At 49.4% G+C, this 16,793-nt stretch overlaps 1 protein-coding gene across 2 annotated transcripts in view; it reads left to right on the plus strand.

The window, feature by feature from the left end:
* The window catches only part of MTF1 (metal regulatory transcription factor 1), a 50,744-nt gene that overhangs the window by 25,498 nt on the left and 8,453 nt on the right, over positions 1–16,793 (plus strand). Inside the window, exon 8 of one of the 2 annotated variants that reach the window (XM_040424443.1) lies at positions 13,199–13,740. In XM_040424443.1, coding sequence (XP_040280377.1) covers positions 13,199–13,740 — 542 coding nt within the window. Of the gene's footprint in view, positions 1–13,193; positions 13,741–16,793 lie in introns of both variants that reach the window. The other variant, XM_040424444.1, reaches the window with a different exon arrangement.

Below are 16,793 nucleotides of genomic sequence, written 5' to 3' on the forward strand. Positions count from 1 at the left end.
ACAGCTTTTAAACCTTCTGTATCCTTTCTGCACACATATATCCCCTGCCCATTTTGCCCAACCATATGAAGGGATTCTGTTAATGAGAATGACCCATTGACATTGCAGCCAATGCAATCTGTGTAAAGTTACTCCAGGGCTCCATACCCTAAAAAGAGCCTAATGGTATACAGTCACTCAAACAGAAAAAACAAATACTTGTCTACTAAATATGATGTTCTACAACAGTTATGTATCTATTGGTATAATTGTCTGGTTTTGACTCTCTTGTTCTTGGTCCTGTATGTCTACACTGGATGTAGGCAACCTTGGTGACATGGAGATCTACTGCTGTAACTTTGGGTGGTTCTTGACAGCTACTTGATATCGAGTTGTGACAGGATTATGAGAGTAAATGGGGTGAAAGTTTGATATATTTGTCTCCGGTTGTCTAAAAGTCTGCTGAACCAAAAAACTAACTTTGTATTACATCCACACCTGTAAACCCCTATTTCTCGCTGGTATCATTGGGGGACACAGGACCGTGGGTATAGCTTGCTGCTGCCACTAGGAGGCGACACTAGGCTGAAAAGTGATAACTCCTCCCCTGCAGGCTATACCCCCTCCAGCCTGGAGAGAGCATATCAGTTTTTAGCTTAGTGTCGTAGGAGGCAGACCTCCCTGCTTTTGCAGGGCGGCTTACTTTTATTATTTTATCTTTTTCCTTTTTAGGTTTGGGGAAACAGAGTCGCCTAGCCACTCTGTCTACCCCGGGAGCAAGGCTGGTGTCGGAATCCCTCGGCGCTCGCCCTCCCCAAGAAACAAAAGTGGACCAGGGCAGCCCAGCTCCCCTGCTTCCCGCCAGCCAAAGGGGTCACCTGAATCCGGCGAGACCCTCCGCCATTCCAGTCCCCTGCCACTTCGGGTGCCAGCGGCTGAAGAGGTGACCCTGCTGGTACTCTGAGAAAGGGTGAAGAGAAGAGGATGAAGATGGGGTGAGTAGTTGCATTGGGTAAGTACCTCAGCCCCTCCCCCCCTTCCCCTTGGTCACCTCGGTCACCTCATAAGATCGGCTTTGCGGCCTACTAGGCCGCAACTTTCATTCCGATTCTGGAGGGGGCAGGTTCGTCCTTTAGGCGCGAATCCTCCCCGACTAGCTGTCCCTCCTCCCCCAGGTGCCCGCTGAGCTCCGCTCCGGTCCTCTGAGCAGGGTTAACCCTTCCTGCACAGCCACCTTTTTCAGGCCCCTGTTTACCCTAGGTTTTTTTCTGCAGGTACAATGTGCCTTAATATTGCGGTATACAGCCCTTCCTGACCTCCTCTCCATATGAGGTTAGGTCCTCATCACCAATAAATAAATAAATAAATAATTATGCGCAACAGATCCTGCCCTCCTCAGACCACAAAATCCATGCTTCAACTGCGCAAATCCAGTGGGATACATCTGGAGGATCCCAATCCGCCCTCTGAGGCCGTTTGGTTGATTATGCTCCAACTGCGCGAATCCAGTGGAGTACATCTGAGGGATTCCCATTCCGCCCTCCGGGCCGTTTGGTTGATTATACTCCAACTGCGTGAATCCAGTGGGGTACATCTGGAGGATCCCAATCCGCCCTCTGAGGCCGCTTGGTCGATTATGCTCCAACTGCGCAAATCCAGTGGAGTACATCTGAGGGATTCCTATTCGCCCTCTGGGCCGTTGGGTTGATAATTCTCCAACTGCGTAAATCCAGTGGAGTACATCCGAAGAGTCCCCAATCCGCCCTCCGGGCCGTTTGGTTGATAATGCTCCAACTGCAAAGTCCAGTGGGGTACATCTGGAGGATCCCAATCCGCCCTCTGAGGCCGGTTGGTTAATAATACTACAACTGTGCAAATTCAGTTGAGGACAACTGTAATTTCCTATTCACCCTCCGGGGGTGTCTGTTTGAGTTTCTCCTCCTGCGCAACTCAGCGGAGGACCTCTGGAAGCTCCCAACCCACCCTCCTGGGTCGTTCGGTTAATAGAGCACCGTCTGCGCAATCAGTATGCAGACCTTTAGTTCCATTCCACTTCCGGGTAGTTTGGTTCTTCTGTCAACACCACCACAGCCTGCAGCAGCCATGGGCTAGAGGCTGAGAGGTGGAACTGCGCACGAGCGAGCCGAAGCAGGACAGTTATTCGGACTCTGACATGAATCCGGATTCATTTTCCTAGATTACGTCCGTGCTAACCGGTTCTGGTGTATGCATTAACCCCTTCCTTAGGCACTATTTACACTTCTACTAGATACAGTGCTTAATTTGGGTATTACCTCCTTCCTGAGGTGGACTGACCTCACTAGCATTGGCCTCAATGCCAGCCATAGGTGCCCTCGTTCTGTGAGTGACGGAATTGAAGTTCCACTGGGCTCAGTATCGTCAACATACATTAACCTTTTGTATAGGTGGCATTATGGCATTCTCACTGCTGTCGCAGTGTTTACGTACGCATTACACCCTTTCTGGGGTGGGATGATGGCACTTCCCACAGAGTACAGAACTCGTCATATGCAAGTTCCTGCTAGGTGCGTTACCCCCTTCGATGGGTGATGTATTTGCACTACCTCAGGTTACAGTACTTACTGGATATGTTACTCCCGATCATAGGTAAAGCGTTTGCACTGCCACTGGGCGCAGTGCTTGCCGTAGATTTTTCTCCCTCCATTGAGTGGGTAATTACAGATTGCGGTTCTGACTATCGCGCTACCCCCTTCCCTAACCGGGGGATTGCGCTTCCGTTGGTTACTATTCCATCTCCCATTCGCTATCACATACTTCCTATGGCATTACCCTCTACAAACGATCCAGTAACGGGGGGATCACTATGCATCTTTGCATGCTGTATTTCAGCTACGCCACGACTCTAGAGGCCTTGGTTCCTTCACAGGTGGTCCGTGGCAACAGTCGGTACCGCTGGTGCCTGATATTCTCATCTAGTGGCATATGGATACTGCCACTGGATAATATGGACACTCCCATATTGTATCCCTCTTTTCTCGTTCATTCCATTGGGAGACACAGACCATGGGTATAGCTTAGAGATATTACTAGGAGGGACACTATGCAAAAAAAGAAGCTCCTCCTCCTCGGGCTATACCCCCAGGCACCTCCAGGAGAACTTCAGTCTTTGCTTAGTGTCCGTTCAAGGAGGTTGACGCTTACTCTTCTCCTGTTTTGTTATTTTCTGTTTTCAGATGGGGACGCAGTTCAGCATTGCGCTTTCCTGGCCCCTGTGGAGTGTCTGCCACGGTCTTCTGAAGGTTCGTGGCTACCTCCCATTCCCCCACAGAAGAAAAGTGGATCCAGGCTCGACATGTAAGCTCTGGCATCCCACCAGCTACTGGGACACCTGCTGCCTACCCTCCCCAGAGCACTGTCCTCCTTTGGAGTCAGATGTCTGAAGAGGTGAATCCCTGCTGGTCTGGACATCGAGGGAGCATGCTGAGCAGATAAGTATTGCCTGCTTCAATCTCCCTCCTCTCTCTCCCCTCCCCCCTCTCTTCATGTCGTCTGTCTGGCGCTCTGAGGCCTCCTGGGTGAGCTAGAAAAGGACCTGCTGAGGGCATCTTTTCCTATGGGAGGCCTTCGGGGTAGGGCTGATGATTCCTTATCTTTTCCTACCTGCCTACAGCTCAACGGCAACTTGATATCGGCAGAGGCAGGACGCCTCTGCAGATGGTTGTTCCTATTCTTTTAGACTGCGGCCGCTGCGCTCTGCAGCTCCCCGCCGGACCGCTCCTTCATTTATTAACCCCCGCTGCGCCGTACTGGCGAAGGGGTGTAGTTTAAATCGCGCGCGCGCTTATTTCGCGCCGCAATGACGCGTTCAAGGGGGCGGAGCTTCGGCTTCCCGCTCTGTCTCTCCTTACGCCGGAGACTCTGCTGGATTGCGGCCGTGCAGCTCCTCAGTTCTCGGTGACCGGAGACTTCTGCTGTTGCCTGGGTGGTAGGAATTGCAGCAACCTGGTAGGAAATCTGTTTACATTGGAATCCATCATGCCTAAACCTGGGGCCCCTAAGCCTTCCAAGGCTTCCTCTCAGGCTCCACTGGAGTCATGTAAGATATGCCTTAGGCCTTTTTCTGTCACTGGTTCCTGTGACTCATGCCCTTCTCCTGGACAGGATCAGCCTCCTTCTCTTGCTCAGCCCGGTCCTCCCTCTGCCCCTGCGGAACCAGCGGTACCCGCCTGGGCTTCCGCCATGTCTAATGTGGCTGATCTGGCCTTAGTTGCCAAGGCAGCCATGTCCTTCATGGAGCGCATGGCGGCTACTACTCCAGTGGCATCCACCACTCCATCTCCTCTCAGTGACTCTCACAGAGGGCGTCTGACTTCTAAAAGGCAGCGTGAGCGGCAGTATTCCTCCTCGGATGACTCCGCTTCTCCCCCTCGCCTTGAGGCATGCCCGGTTGACTCTCCCCCTCTCAGGGAGCGCAAATCCGAAGGGGAATTGTCCGGATCGGACGAAGTCACGGAGCGGGAACCCCTGCCTAAGCTTTCCACCATGGTAACTGAGTTGGTGGCAGCTGTCCGTGACACTTTTAATATACAAGGGGATTCTCCTCCCTCCACTACTCGGGAGTTCTCCCTTTTTCCACCCAAAAAGCAGGAGTCCGCTGTGTTCCCTATTCATGAGGAATTCACTGCGGTCATATCAAAAGCTTGGGATCGTCCTAATCAAAAATTCTCGGCCACCAAGCGTATGGATACGCTTTATCCTTTTCCAGCTGACACAGTGAAAAAGTGGACTTCTTCCCCTAAGGTAGATCCTCCGGTGGCCAGGTTGGCCAAGAACACGGCCCTTCCCGTCCTAGACGGTTCCTCTCTGCAGGATGCGGTGGACAGACGTTTGGATTCACTTTCCAAGTCTATCTTCTCCCTGGCGGGCGCTTCCCTGCGACCGGCCTTCGCGTCGGCTTGGGTCGCCAGAGCCCTTACGACATGGTTGCAGCGCCACCACCAGGATCTGTCAGAGCATGACGCCTCTGCAGATACTCTGGACTTTATCATCCAGATGTCTCAAGCTTCTAAATATCTCTGTGAGGCTTCAATGGACATCGGCTCCCTCTTTGCCCGTATTTCGGCCCTCTCGGTCATTCAGCGCAGAGAGGTCTGGTTGAAAGTGTGGGATGCTGATGCCTCATCCAAGCGTTCCCTCGCTAACCTTCCCTTTGAAGGGTCCAGGCTCTTTGTGGCTCAACTAGATGAATTTATTTCGGCTGCAACTGGGGGCAAGAGCACTCATCTACCTCAGCCCAGGACCAAGCGTCCCTTTCGGTCTCGGCCTTCAGGTTTCCGGGGCCAGTCCTTTCGTCGCTTCTCCACTGCCAGGACGCCGTCGTCCTCATCGGCAGGGGGATCCCAGGACTCCCGCAAAAAGCCTTTCTTCAAGCCCCAGCCCTCTTGGCGGCCTCGGGCGCAGTCAGCCCGTCCTCCTGCTCCCAAGCAACCCTCCGCATGAAGGGGTGCCCCCACCCCTCGTGGTGGGGGCCCGTCTGCTCTCCTTTCAACAGGTTTGGAGGGCTCACGTTCTGGACGCCTGGGCTCTGGAAGTGGTGACGTCCGGTTACAAGTTGGAGTTCGCGTCCAGTCCGCCGGAACGTTTTTTCCCTTCTCGCGTTCCGGGGGATCCGGCCAGGGCCTCGGACCTCTTTTTTGCGGTCTCCTCTCTTCTGGACCGTGGTGTCATTTCCCCCGTTCCCCCAGAAGAGCAAGGGACAGGTTTTTACTCAAACCTGTTCGTTGTCCCAAAGAAGGAGGGGTCAGTGCGTCCGATCTTGGATCTAAAACTTCTCAACAAGTTTCTACGGGTGCGGAAGTTTCGCATGGAGTCCCTTCGCTCCGTTATTGCTTCTCTGATTCCAGGAGAATTTCTCGCGTCTGTGGACATTCAAGACGCCTACTTGCACGTCCCTATTGCAGAGTCCCACCATCGTTTTCTGCGCTTTGCCATAGGGGGGCGTCATTACCAGTTCGTCGCCCTACCTTTTGAGTTGGCGACCGCCCCTCGAGTTTTTACAAAGATTCTGGTGCCTCTCATGGCGCTTCTTCGCACCAGGGGCATCTCTTTGTTACCATACCTAGACGACATCTTGATAAAAGCTCCGTCTCTGCCACAGGCCGAGGACAGCGTCCGGATCACCGTTCAATCCCTGGAACGGTTCGGGTGGCTGATCAATCTCCCCAAGTCCTCTCTTCACCCCTCCCAGGGACTCTCGTTCCTGGGGATGATCTTGGACACCTCGATTTCTCGGGTGTTTCTTCCGGATTCCAAGGTTTCCCAGATTCGACTGGCAGTGGTGCTCCTTCTACGCTCTCCACGTCCCACCATTCGGGAGTGCATGCGGGTGCTGGGCCTTATGGTCTCCTCTGTCGAGGCGATTCCGTACGCCCAATTTCACACTCGTCCGCTACAACAAATGATCCTTGCCCTCTGGAACAAGAACCCTCGGGGTCTAGACACTCCTGTTCGTCTGTCCCGGCAAGTTCGAGCGTCTCTCCCTTGGTGGTATTCTTCCCTGAACCTATCGTCAGGAAGGTCCTTCCTTCCGTTCTCCTGGACGGTAGTCACCACCGACGCCAGCCTCATCGGTTGGGGGGGTGTTCTCCGGAACCTCACAGTTCAGGGTGTCTGGTCGACGGAGGAATCCCGTCTCCCGATAAACGTCTTGGAACTAAGGGCGATTTTCCACTCCCTCTCCCACTGGACTCCTCTCCTTGCAACTCGCCCGGTGCGTGTTCAGTCGGACAATGCCACGGCTGTGGCTTATGTCAACCATCAGGGCGGGACCCGCAGTCGGGCAGTAATGCGGGAAGTAGTGAGGATCCTCTTATGGGCGGAGGCCCATGTTCCAGTATTGTCGGCAGTGTATAACCCGGGAGTCGACAATTGGACGGCGGATTTTCTGAGTCGCACCAAGGTGGATCTGGGAGAATGGTCTCTCCATCCGGAGGTTTTCGAGGACATCTGCCAGCGATGGGGCCGTCCGGACGTAGATTTGATGGCTTCCCGGCTCAACCACAAGGTGCCGGTGTATCTAGCCCGCGCACGAGACCCTCGGGCGGACGCGCTGGTATCTCCATTGCAGCGGTTCAGCCTCCTTTACGTCTTCCCTCCGATTCCTCTGTTGCCGAAGGTGCTGCGCAAGATCGAGGCGGAGGGGATACCAACCATTCTCGTCGCCCCGGATTGGCCTTGCCGCGCCTGGTTCTCCAGCGTCGCTCGTATGTTGGCGGACGTTCCGTGGCCTCTACCCGACAGAGAGGATCTCCTGTCTCAGGGGCCACTCTTCCACCAGAATTCACGGCAGCTGCGTTTAACGGCGTGGCTGTTGAGACCTCCATCCTAAGGAAGAGAGGCTTCTCTGATGCGGTGGTGAGAACCATGATCAGGGCTCGGAAGCCGGCTTCTTCACGGATCTATTATCGCACCTGGAAGGCCTTCCTGGTCTTTTGTGAGAAATCGGGCTACCCGCCCCTACGTTTCTCTGTCCCAGTGGTGCTGTCCTTTCTCCAGTCCGGCCTCGACATGGGTCTGTCGCTCAGTTCTTTGAAGGGTCAGGTTTCTGCTTTGGCTATCTTTTTTCAGAAAGTCCATTGCCTTTTTGAGACCTGTGAAAACCTTCCTGCAGGGGGTGGCGCATTCTGTTCCCCCGTATGTGCCTCCCTTGCCCCCCTGGGATCTCAACTTGGTTCTGCGCGCCCTTCAGTCGGCGCCTTTTGAGCCTCTGAGGGAGGTCTCTCTGGTTTTACTCACCTGGAAGGTAGTTTTTCTGGTGGCCATAACCTCCATCAGGCGAGTTTCGGAGCTGGCCGCACTTTCCTGCCGGGAACCTTTTCTGGTCTTTCACCAGGATAAGGTGGTACTCAGACCGGTGCCTTCTTTTTTGCCCAAGGTGGTTTCTCCCTTCCACCTTAATGAGGATCTTGTCCTGCCCTCTTTTTGTCCTTCTCCGGCGAACCCCAAGGAATGCGCTCTCCACTCCCTGGACGTCGTCAGGGCTCTGAAGGTGTACCTGGGGGCTACTGCCTCCTTCCGGCGTTCAGACTCTCTCTTTGTGATTCCTGAATGGTCTCGTAAAGGCCTGGCGGCTTCCAAGGTCACCGTGGCGCGGTGGATCCGTTCCGCTATTGCTGCGGCCTATCGCGCTCGTGGCCAGGTTCCGCCGTCGCGGATTACTGCTTACTCTACAAGGGCAGTGGGAGCTTCCTGGGCTAGACGCAATCGCGCATCCGTTTCCCAGTTATGTAAGGCGGCCACTTGGTCGTCCTTACATACTTTCACAAAGTTTTATCAGTTACACTCTCTGGCCTCGGCTGATGCTGTTTTTGGGCGCAGGGTATTGCAGGCTGGGGTTCCTGTTTGACTGCTGGACGTTTATTCCAGGCGGTGTTGGATTTGTTCTTTTTTCCCACCCCATGGACTGCTTTGGGACGTCCCTGGAAACTCACCTGTAAAATCTTTTTCTCGTCTTTTCCATTGGGGGACACAGCTCCCGCCCCTTTTTTTATGGTTTTCGCCTTATGGTGTGCGGTGTGATGGTTTCCATTGTGTTTTATTTCCGTTCTCCTTCTCCTACTGCTTTTGCAACGACTGAAGTTCTCCTGGAGGTGCCTGGGGGTATAGCCCGAGGAGGAGGAGCTTCTTTTTTTGCATAGTGTCCCTCCTAGTAATATCTCTAAGCTATACCCATGGTCTGTGTCCCCCAATGGAAAAGACGAGAAAAAGATTTTACAGGTGAGTTTCACAAAAATCTCCTTTTCTTCATGCACTTATTGGAGGCACAAAAATGTCGGCCTTTGTGCTCTCAGGGGGGTCGCCCAGCCTTAGGTGTCCTAGAGACTCCCCATCCCCATGAGCACTCCACCGTTCAGGTCAGTCACACTGCACAGAGTACTGTGGTCAAGATCCAGCAAGCAGAATATTCCACCGACTCCGGATGCTTCGTCCACCACTCATCCTTATCTAGGTGAGGGCGTTATGCTGGCAATCTGCAGTGGCTACTACAACGGCTTCTCCTTCGCAGGGTAGTCTTCACGCTAGGGCTAGATGCTCCTAATCGCTGTAGCGAGAGAGCCCCCCTCAGGTAGGGGTTCTACCCTGGTACTAATTCGGCAGTTGCTCCTGTTCAGCGCCCTTGTCAGGTGGAGGGTTTAAGGTTAGCTCTACTAACTGGGCCAGCTTGATACCAGAACTTCTACTGGATGTCCTCAGGCCTTCCCCTCATGTCCACGCTGGCGGAGCATGCGGTAACCTCTACCGCACGAGGGGTGTTTGAGTCACCATTACATGCTAAGGTTCCTTCTGCACAGTTCTTTCGTCAGGCAACGGATTCCTCTAACACGAGAATCAGTGACCTCTACGGTGTGGCCTACTCCTCGGCTGGAGTATGGCGTGAGCATTACTCTTGGGACTTCCCTTGTAGGGCCTCCCCTTCAGGCGGAGTATCGCATCACCACTAGACGCTGTAGAGCTCCAGTCTCACATGGGAATGGGCTTTAGTTCTGGCCTCTTTCTGGTTTACTACCAATAAGGGTCCGTGGCTCTGACAACTGTTGTCCTTCTGCCACATCTAATCCATATCCATGTTTCAGAAAGGCTCTTGATGTGAGCCGAAACGCGTCACAGAGTATTATTTGTGACCAATAAAGACATAATCTTTTGTTGAAGACTACAGTGAGTGGCACCTACTTTTTGAGTGCGTTCTACTGGGTAGATCAGTCCCTACGGCACTCGTCAACACTAGATTGCCGTTCTAAGCGGGACCTGGATTCTAGTAGTCATACCGTAACGCCATTGGTGCTACCTCTCTTCAGATGTCAGTGATATCTACGTCACCTCAAGCCAATGGTGGTTGTTCTTTCACTGCTCATTCTGGGGGTGGACTGAGAGCCTTCCCAAGACGGGTGGAGCGTAGTCAAACTTCACCCGGCAAGAGTTTTTCTCTCATCTTTGTTCCACTCATCTGCCCTTCCAGGCAGCGTTGCCGCTTTGTTGAAATATAGTCACTGACGGGGCTTCCCATCACTAGCGGTGCTCACATTGGCTTTACTTTTCCCGTGTGGTATTGATACTTTGGCCTGCAGAGGGGCACGCCTGGCTCAGGCGTTTGTTTCTTAGTGATTCTCAGGCAGCTTCTCTCACTAGAAATCTCACCACCAGCCTCTATGGCTATAAGGGCGTTGGTCTACCAATATTCCTCTCCCTAGGGGGCGTTCTCTGGACCAGAGGTGAATCCTACGGACTTGGCCTTTTAGTTCTACTTTCACAGCTGCGGCCAGGAGCCAGCTGTTTGGTGGCGTTATTTTTTATTTTTATTTTTTTCTCTGAGTTGATACGCCTTTCTTGTACGTATTTTTTTCTTTAAGTATGAACCTAGGGCAGTGTTCCGTCCAGGATCCTCTTTTTTCGCAGTAGGTGGTCGCCTTTCCACACCTCACAGACATGGGTTTCTCTTCCTCTCCCTCGTAGTACACGAGCCGAGCTCTCCATCAGCCATGTGATTTGGCCTCTGAGCTTGCTTGTCCTTGTCTAGCGCTTACAGCCCTACAGACTTCTACCAATTCTTATCCTGGGGTCCTTGTCAAGGCTGACTGCCTCCAAAGGCTGTTTTCCAGATAGATCCGTTCAACAGTTGCTCGGGCATTTGCCCTCGGGTAGGCAACGCCCAGCTGAGTCTTGGCCCACCCGACCAGCGGTCGGCGCTTCTCGGGTCCATCTCCTTCAGGCAGTAGCTTCCAGTGTGGAAGGCAGTATCTTGGTCTTCCGGGCACACGTTCATCAAGTCTTACCGGGTGCCTTCCTAGGCAGCGGCGGATACTGTTCCAGGCAGCAAATTCTTGGAGGCGGCAGTGAGTTACGCATCCTCGAGGGCGTTTTTTTCTCCAGGGGCATGTGATTTGTTCCCTCCCCGTGGACTGCTTTAGGACGTCCCACGGTCCTGTGTCCCCCAATGATACCAGCGAGAAAACGAGATTTTTGGGAAACTCACCTGTAAAATCTCTTTCTCGCGGGGTTCATTGGGGGACACAGCTCCCACCCAGTAATTTCTGTTTGCTGTGATTGTTGGCGGTTGTGGAGCCAGTATGGCCCCAGTTCTGGTTTGATCCGACTGGCGTTGGTCAGTTGTTGGTTGTTTACCGTATGGTTATTTTCTCCTACTCCTATGGCTTGGGCACAAACTGATATGCTCTCTCCAGGCTGGAGGGGGTATAGCTTGCAGGGGAGGAGTTATCACTTTTCAGCCTAGTGTCGCCTCCTAGTGGCAGCAGCAAGCTATACCCACGGTCCTGTGTCCCCCAATGAACCCCGCGAGAAAGAGATTTTACAGGTGAGTTTTACAAAAATCTTGTTTTTGTGCAAAAACCACAATTCCCAGCATGCTCTCAAGTTCTGCAGCTGTTAGGGCATGCTGGAAGTTGCAGTTTCCCAGAAGAAACAGTGGAGGGCCACAGGTACCGGAATATCTGGTAAACCATACTGACTGAAGACACTGATAAGGCTGTGAGGTCCTTGTGTCATCCATATTTCCCAGACCATGTAAGCCGAGCTGAACGCATCAAAGTGATGCTGGGAGTACGGGATAATAGACCTTTGGTTGGGTTGGAACTCACAGCATCATAAGACACTAGGATGCTGTGAGTTCAGCTCACATCAGTCACGCTTGGTATGGGAAATGTGGCCGTCACACGTGACCGCACACCGCCATGTAAAATCGGCCTAAGGGCCCGTTCACATAACGGATTTGGAAAACACAGATTCCCGGCTGATTTTCTGTGCGGTTTATGGAGCAGTTTTTGAGATTCCTGTTAATTTCAATAGGAGAATCAGCATGGATTCTGCTCCAAGATAGAGCATGCTGTTGTTTTTTCAGCATAGAAAAAGTAGCAAGTTCTGCATCCCATTGAAATGAATGGGAGGCTTTTTTTTTTTTTGGGGCGTAAAACCCTGACAAACAGTGTGAATTGCCCCAAAGAGTAAGGCAGCTGAATGTGACACATCCTCCCATTCCTTGCAGAAACCGTATACCGTATAATAGGCCGTAGCTCTCCTTCTAAAACATGCCTCCTATAGCCTCCAGCAAAATATTAATTTAAATTTGTTTAAAAATTATTTCTCATGAAGGAAACCACTTGTTAACCCCTTCCTGGCATCCACCATATATGTAAGGCGGAAATTGTAGTGGAGTACATGGAGCAAGCACCTCACACAGCTCCATTGATGGCCATATAAAACTAATTGGGATTTCAGAATAAAAGGATTTTTTTATTTTATTGGAAAAGTCATTAAATCTAAAATACTATAAAAATATGGTATGACCATAATTGTACTGACCTGCAGAATACAGTTATTATGGAATGTTTACTGCACAGTAATTGGTTTACCAAAAAAAAAAAGACACCCCCAAAAAATCATATGGCACATTCAATAATAAAACTTGTCTCACAGAAAACAAGCCCTCTATTGGCTGGGTGGATGGAAAAATAAAAAAGTTATGGTTCTTGGAAAGTGGAACGAATAATGAAAAAGCTGCTCCCCAACCTGGCTATGACTGGTTGGGGTTAAATGGAGGCTAGCTCCGCAGTCAGTCGATCACTGGAGGTGTTTAGTTATCAGCGAGGGATGCTGCACCCAACCGTACCTTGCATAAAATAAATGTCTGGGAATGTAATGCATGGATGAGTCTACTCTTATATGACGGCACACCACTCATAGTGGGCCTCTTGACATGAAACCACCCTTATAGATCTGTTCTCCCAGTGACTGCCTTGTACACTCAGCTTTATTTGCACTGTGTGCCTTTTGTATGTATACTGCCAAAATCAAGTTGGATTTCCCCAAAATATTTTTTTTTTTCGTGCTTTTCTATGTTTTGATCCAATCCCGTTTCTGGTATATGGAGGAAACACAGAACAAAGATATTGCTATGTAACTGTGCCCTTAATTAGCGATTGCTTGGTGTGAAATTAGAGCTTTAGACCAGGGATGGTCAACCTGCTTTCTTCCAGCTGTTGCAAAACTACAACTCCCAGCATGCCCTAATAGCTGTAGGAAGTTTGGGCATGCTGGGAATTGTAGTTTTGCAACAACTGGAGGGCCACAGGTTGGTAATCCCTGCTTTAGACCATTTTTGTGGCAGTGCATACAGTTATAGAGTTATAAAGTGGACTTACCACACTTTTTTTTTATTGTTCCACAGAAGTGTTCTTGAAAAGTTGGACTAAAGAAACGCAGGCGGTAGACCCTGCAGAGAGCAGCACGTCTGATCCTCCATCGCTAGTCATCCCTGCCGGTAACCCAAACGCCGTCTCTGTGGCTTCCCTGCAGACTGCCCCTAGCACAACAACCGTGCCTTTACCGTCTGGCACCATGGGATGTGGAACTCAGTCAGCACCCGCTGTGTCCACCACAGCACCAACATCTCTGGAAGTGCCTATTCCTAGTGGAAGTCATTTCACAGTCACTCAGGATACCTTCATAACTCCACAGACCTCACAGCCCTTGGTAGAGGGATTGACTGTGGTTGCAGGACCTACTCTGCCCGTAGGAGCCCCTTCAGACACTGTTTTACCAACGCTGGTACAGGCTGCGGTTTCCACTGCCAGTACAGTTCTGGGCAGCAACCCTTCAATAACGCTAACACAGACTCCTAATTCTGCCATTTTGCAACCTAGTCTGGTGATGGATGAGCAAAATATTCAGTGGATTTTGAATGGAACTTCACAAAACCATGAGCATTCTGTAAGTATTCCTACAGAAGTACAGAGTAATGACAGATGAAAATGAAAAAACAAACAAATTGTAATTAAAGGGATTGGCCGGACTACAGATATTGACGATCTATCCTCAGGATAGGTGATCAGTATCAGATTGGTGGAGGTCGAAATCCTGGCACCCCTGCCGATCAGCTGTTTAAAGGGGCCGAGTACTTACCTGCACGCCGTCTCCCTTGTAGTGGTGGTGCAGTGTAATTACAGCATTTTTTTTTTTTACCTTTTGGTAGTAATACCATCTCTCTTTGTCTAATAAAAATGCAATTTTCCAATGTAGTTTATTAATTCATTACTGGTTTCAAGATCTCTGCTTGCTGTCAATTTAATCAGAACCTTTATTGATTATAAATCTGTCCGTGTCATGTGACGGATTACAGTTACAGTATGTGCCTAGGAGCTCTGTTTGTCCCTCCCCTGACCAGGGCAGATTGTTATTCCCTCTGTTCCTATTGAATGACAACAAGCAGAGATCTTGGAAACCACGAGGAATTAGAACAGGAAGTATATTGGAAAATTGTGTAATACAAAGAATAACTTTCGTTCACTGAAAATGGAATACCCTGTGTGCATCAGGAAATGCTGCATGATGTGTATCACACCAGTTAGTACACTCATTGACAAAAAAACATAATGCACCAAGAAGTTGTTGGAGTAAAACTTTCTATGTGTGAATGTAATGATTGATTACAATATTACAGCGATAGGATAGAAGCTCTAGCACCCCGTTGGGCCACCTCTAGCCTGGATACAAGATGAGATATGGTGAGGCATACAGGTTCCCTATGGTATCCTGCGGCACATTTGCCCACAGATGTTGCAACTGGTCCTGCACACTCATAGGTTTCCAAAGCAGGTGTCCTAGCTGTTCCCATAAATGCTAGACTGGCAATAAATCTGGTGGCCGGACAGGCCAAGGAAGTGTTCCAGTCTGGTGGAGACATTCCTGGAAAACCCTTGCTGTTTGCGGGTGAGCTGGAAGCTCTGCCATAACAAGCAACACTTGGCTGCAGGATGTCCTGCACATATCGCTGAGCTGTTAGTGTCCCTCTTCTAACTACTAGGAGTGACCGACTATCAGATCAGATCCTCACACCAGTAGTTTGGGCCACAGCAAAGGCAGGATGGAAGCTCTCACCATGAGGTCTCCATAACTGTCATAGAAGTGAACGGGGTTACAAAAACAATATAGCACGGCAAGCAACATGGTTTCAAGAAAGTGTGTGGACCTTCAAAGATAAATATGTTAGAATATTTAGTATTTCATTATGGAGAAGTTTCAGGAAATTTCCTTATTCTTGGAAATCCTCTTTAAGTACAAATTAATTTATTTGTTGAATACATTTAAATACAGTTACAGTGGTGTTTGAAAGTTTTTGAACACTTCAGAGTTTTCTATTTTTCTGCATAAATTTGACCTATATCAGATTTTCACACAAGTCAAAAAAATGGGTCAGAAATAAGATATTTATTTATTCAGGAAAATGTTCCAGTATCACATATCTGTGAGTGGCAAAAGTAGATGAACCTTTACTTTGAGTATCTAGTGTGAACTCCTTGTGCAGCAATAACTGCAACTAAACATTTCCAGTAATTATTGATTAGTCCTGCACATTGGCTTGGAGGAACTTTAGCTCCATGCTTCAACTTTGGTTCCTCCCATGAGCTGCTTCCTTCAGGTTCTTCCACATTTCTATTGGATTAAGGTCAGGACTTTGACTTGGCCATTCCAAACTTTATTCTTTAAACATTCTTTGGTAGAACGACTTGTGAACTCAGATTGTTGTCTTGCTACATGGCCCACGTTCTCTTGAGATTCCACTCATGGACCGATGTCCTGACTATTCCTTTAGAATTTGCTGGTATAATTCAGAATTCATTGTTCTGTCTATGATGGCCCAGATGCAGCAAAACTGGACCAAACCATGATACCACCACCGTGTTTCACAAATGGGATTAGGTTTTTATGCTGGAATGTCATTTTTATTTTAATTTTATTTTTTTGTCTCCAAACATAATGCTTCACATTTAAACCAAAAAGTTATATTTTGACTTCATCCATCCACATAACATTATTCCAATAGTCTTCTGGCTTGTCCAAGGGATCTGTAGCAAACTGCAGATGGGCAGCAAGGTTGTTTTTGGAAAGCAGCAGCTTTCTACTTGCAATCCTGTCATGCATGCCACTGTTGTACAGTGCCCTTTTTAATTGTGGACTTATCAACATTAACATTATCTAATGTGAGAAAGGCCACTAGTTGGTTTTAGAGGTTACCTTAGGTTGATTTGTGACCTTGCAGTCTATTACACACCTTGTTTTTGGCGTAGTCTGGATTGTGGATTCCAAATTCAGTCCAGTGGAGTCCAGATCTTTTTTAAACTTTTTCCAGCCAGATGAGCATCAACAACTCTTCTTCAGAAGCCCTCAAAATCTGCTTTGTTGATACACTTCCACAAACATGTGTTGTGAAGATCAGACTTTGATAGATGTCTCAGCCAAAATATACAAATAGGAGCTCACTCACAAAAAGTATGGACTCCTAGATATACCGAATGTTACAACCAGGCTGCTGAACCCAAGAGTCCATAAAAAGAGTAAATGACAATTGCCAAAACGGTTAGCACTTAAGGTATACTAAATCTGTCAATAATATTAATAATATAAAAAGGATAAAAAAAAAATACTGTTGACTAATGGTTAGATCCAAATAACACATAATATAAAACAACATCTAAGAAATCATAAAAGGCACATGGATGGTATCTCAAATATGAATGCTGTTTCAATATATACTGTCTCAGTAGACTCCAATATATACCATAGTACTGTTGACGTTAATTACATTTCCATATCGCAGACTTGGTAGGTTGTGCTGCAGCACACGTTGCAGTCTGTGGATATACAGTACTCACTCTCTTGGAACAACTAGACTTCTCTTCTGCTGCTTAGCTTTCACCAGGCTGTAGCACAACTGCACACGACTAAAAGGACGTTGCCAGGGAAGGTGATAAGTGCACCTAACT

This window comes from Bufo bufo, chromosome 3 (genome assembly GCF_905171765.1).
Source record: "Bufo bufo chromosome 3, aBufBuf1.1, whole genome shotgun sequence".
In the NCBI taxonomy this organism is placed as follows: Eukaryota; Metazoa; Chordata; class Amphibia; order Anura; family Bufonidae; genus Bufo; species Bufo bufo.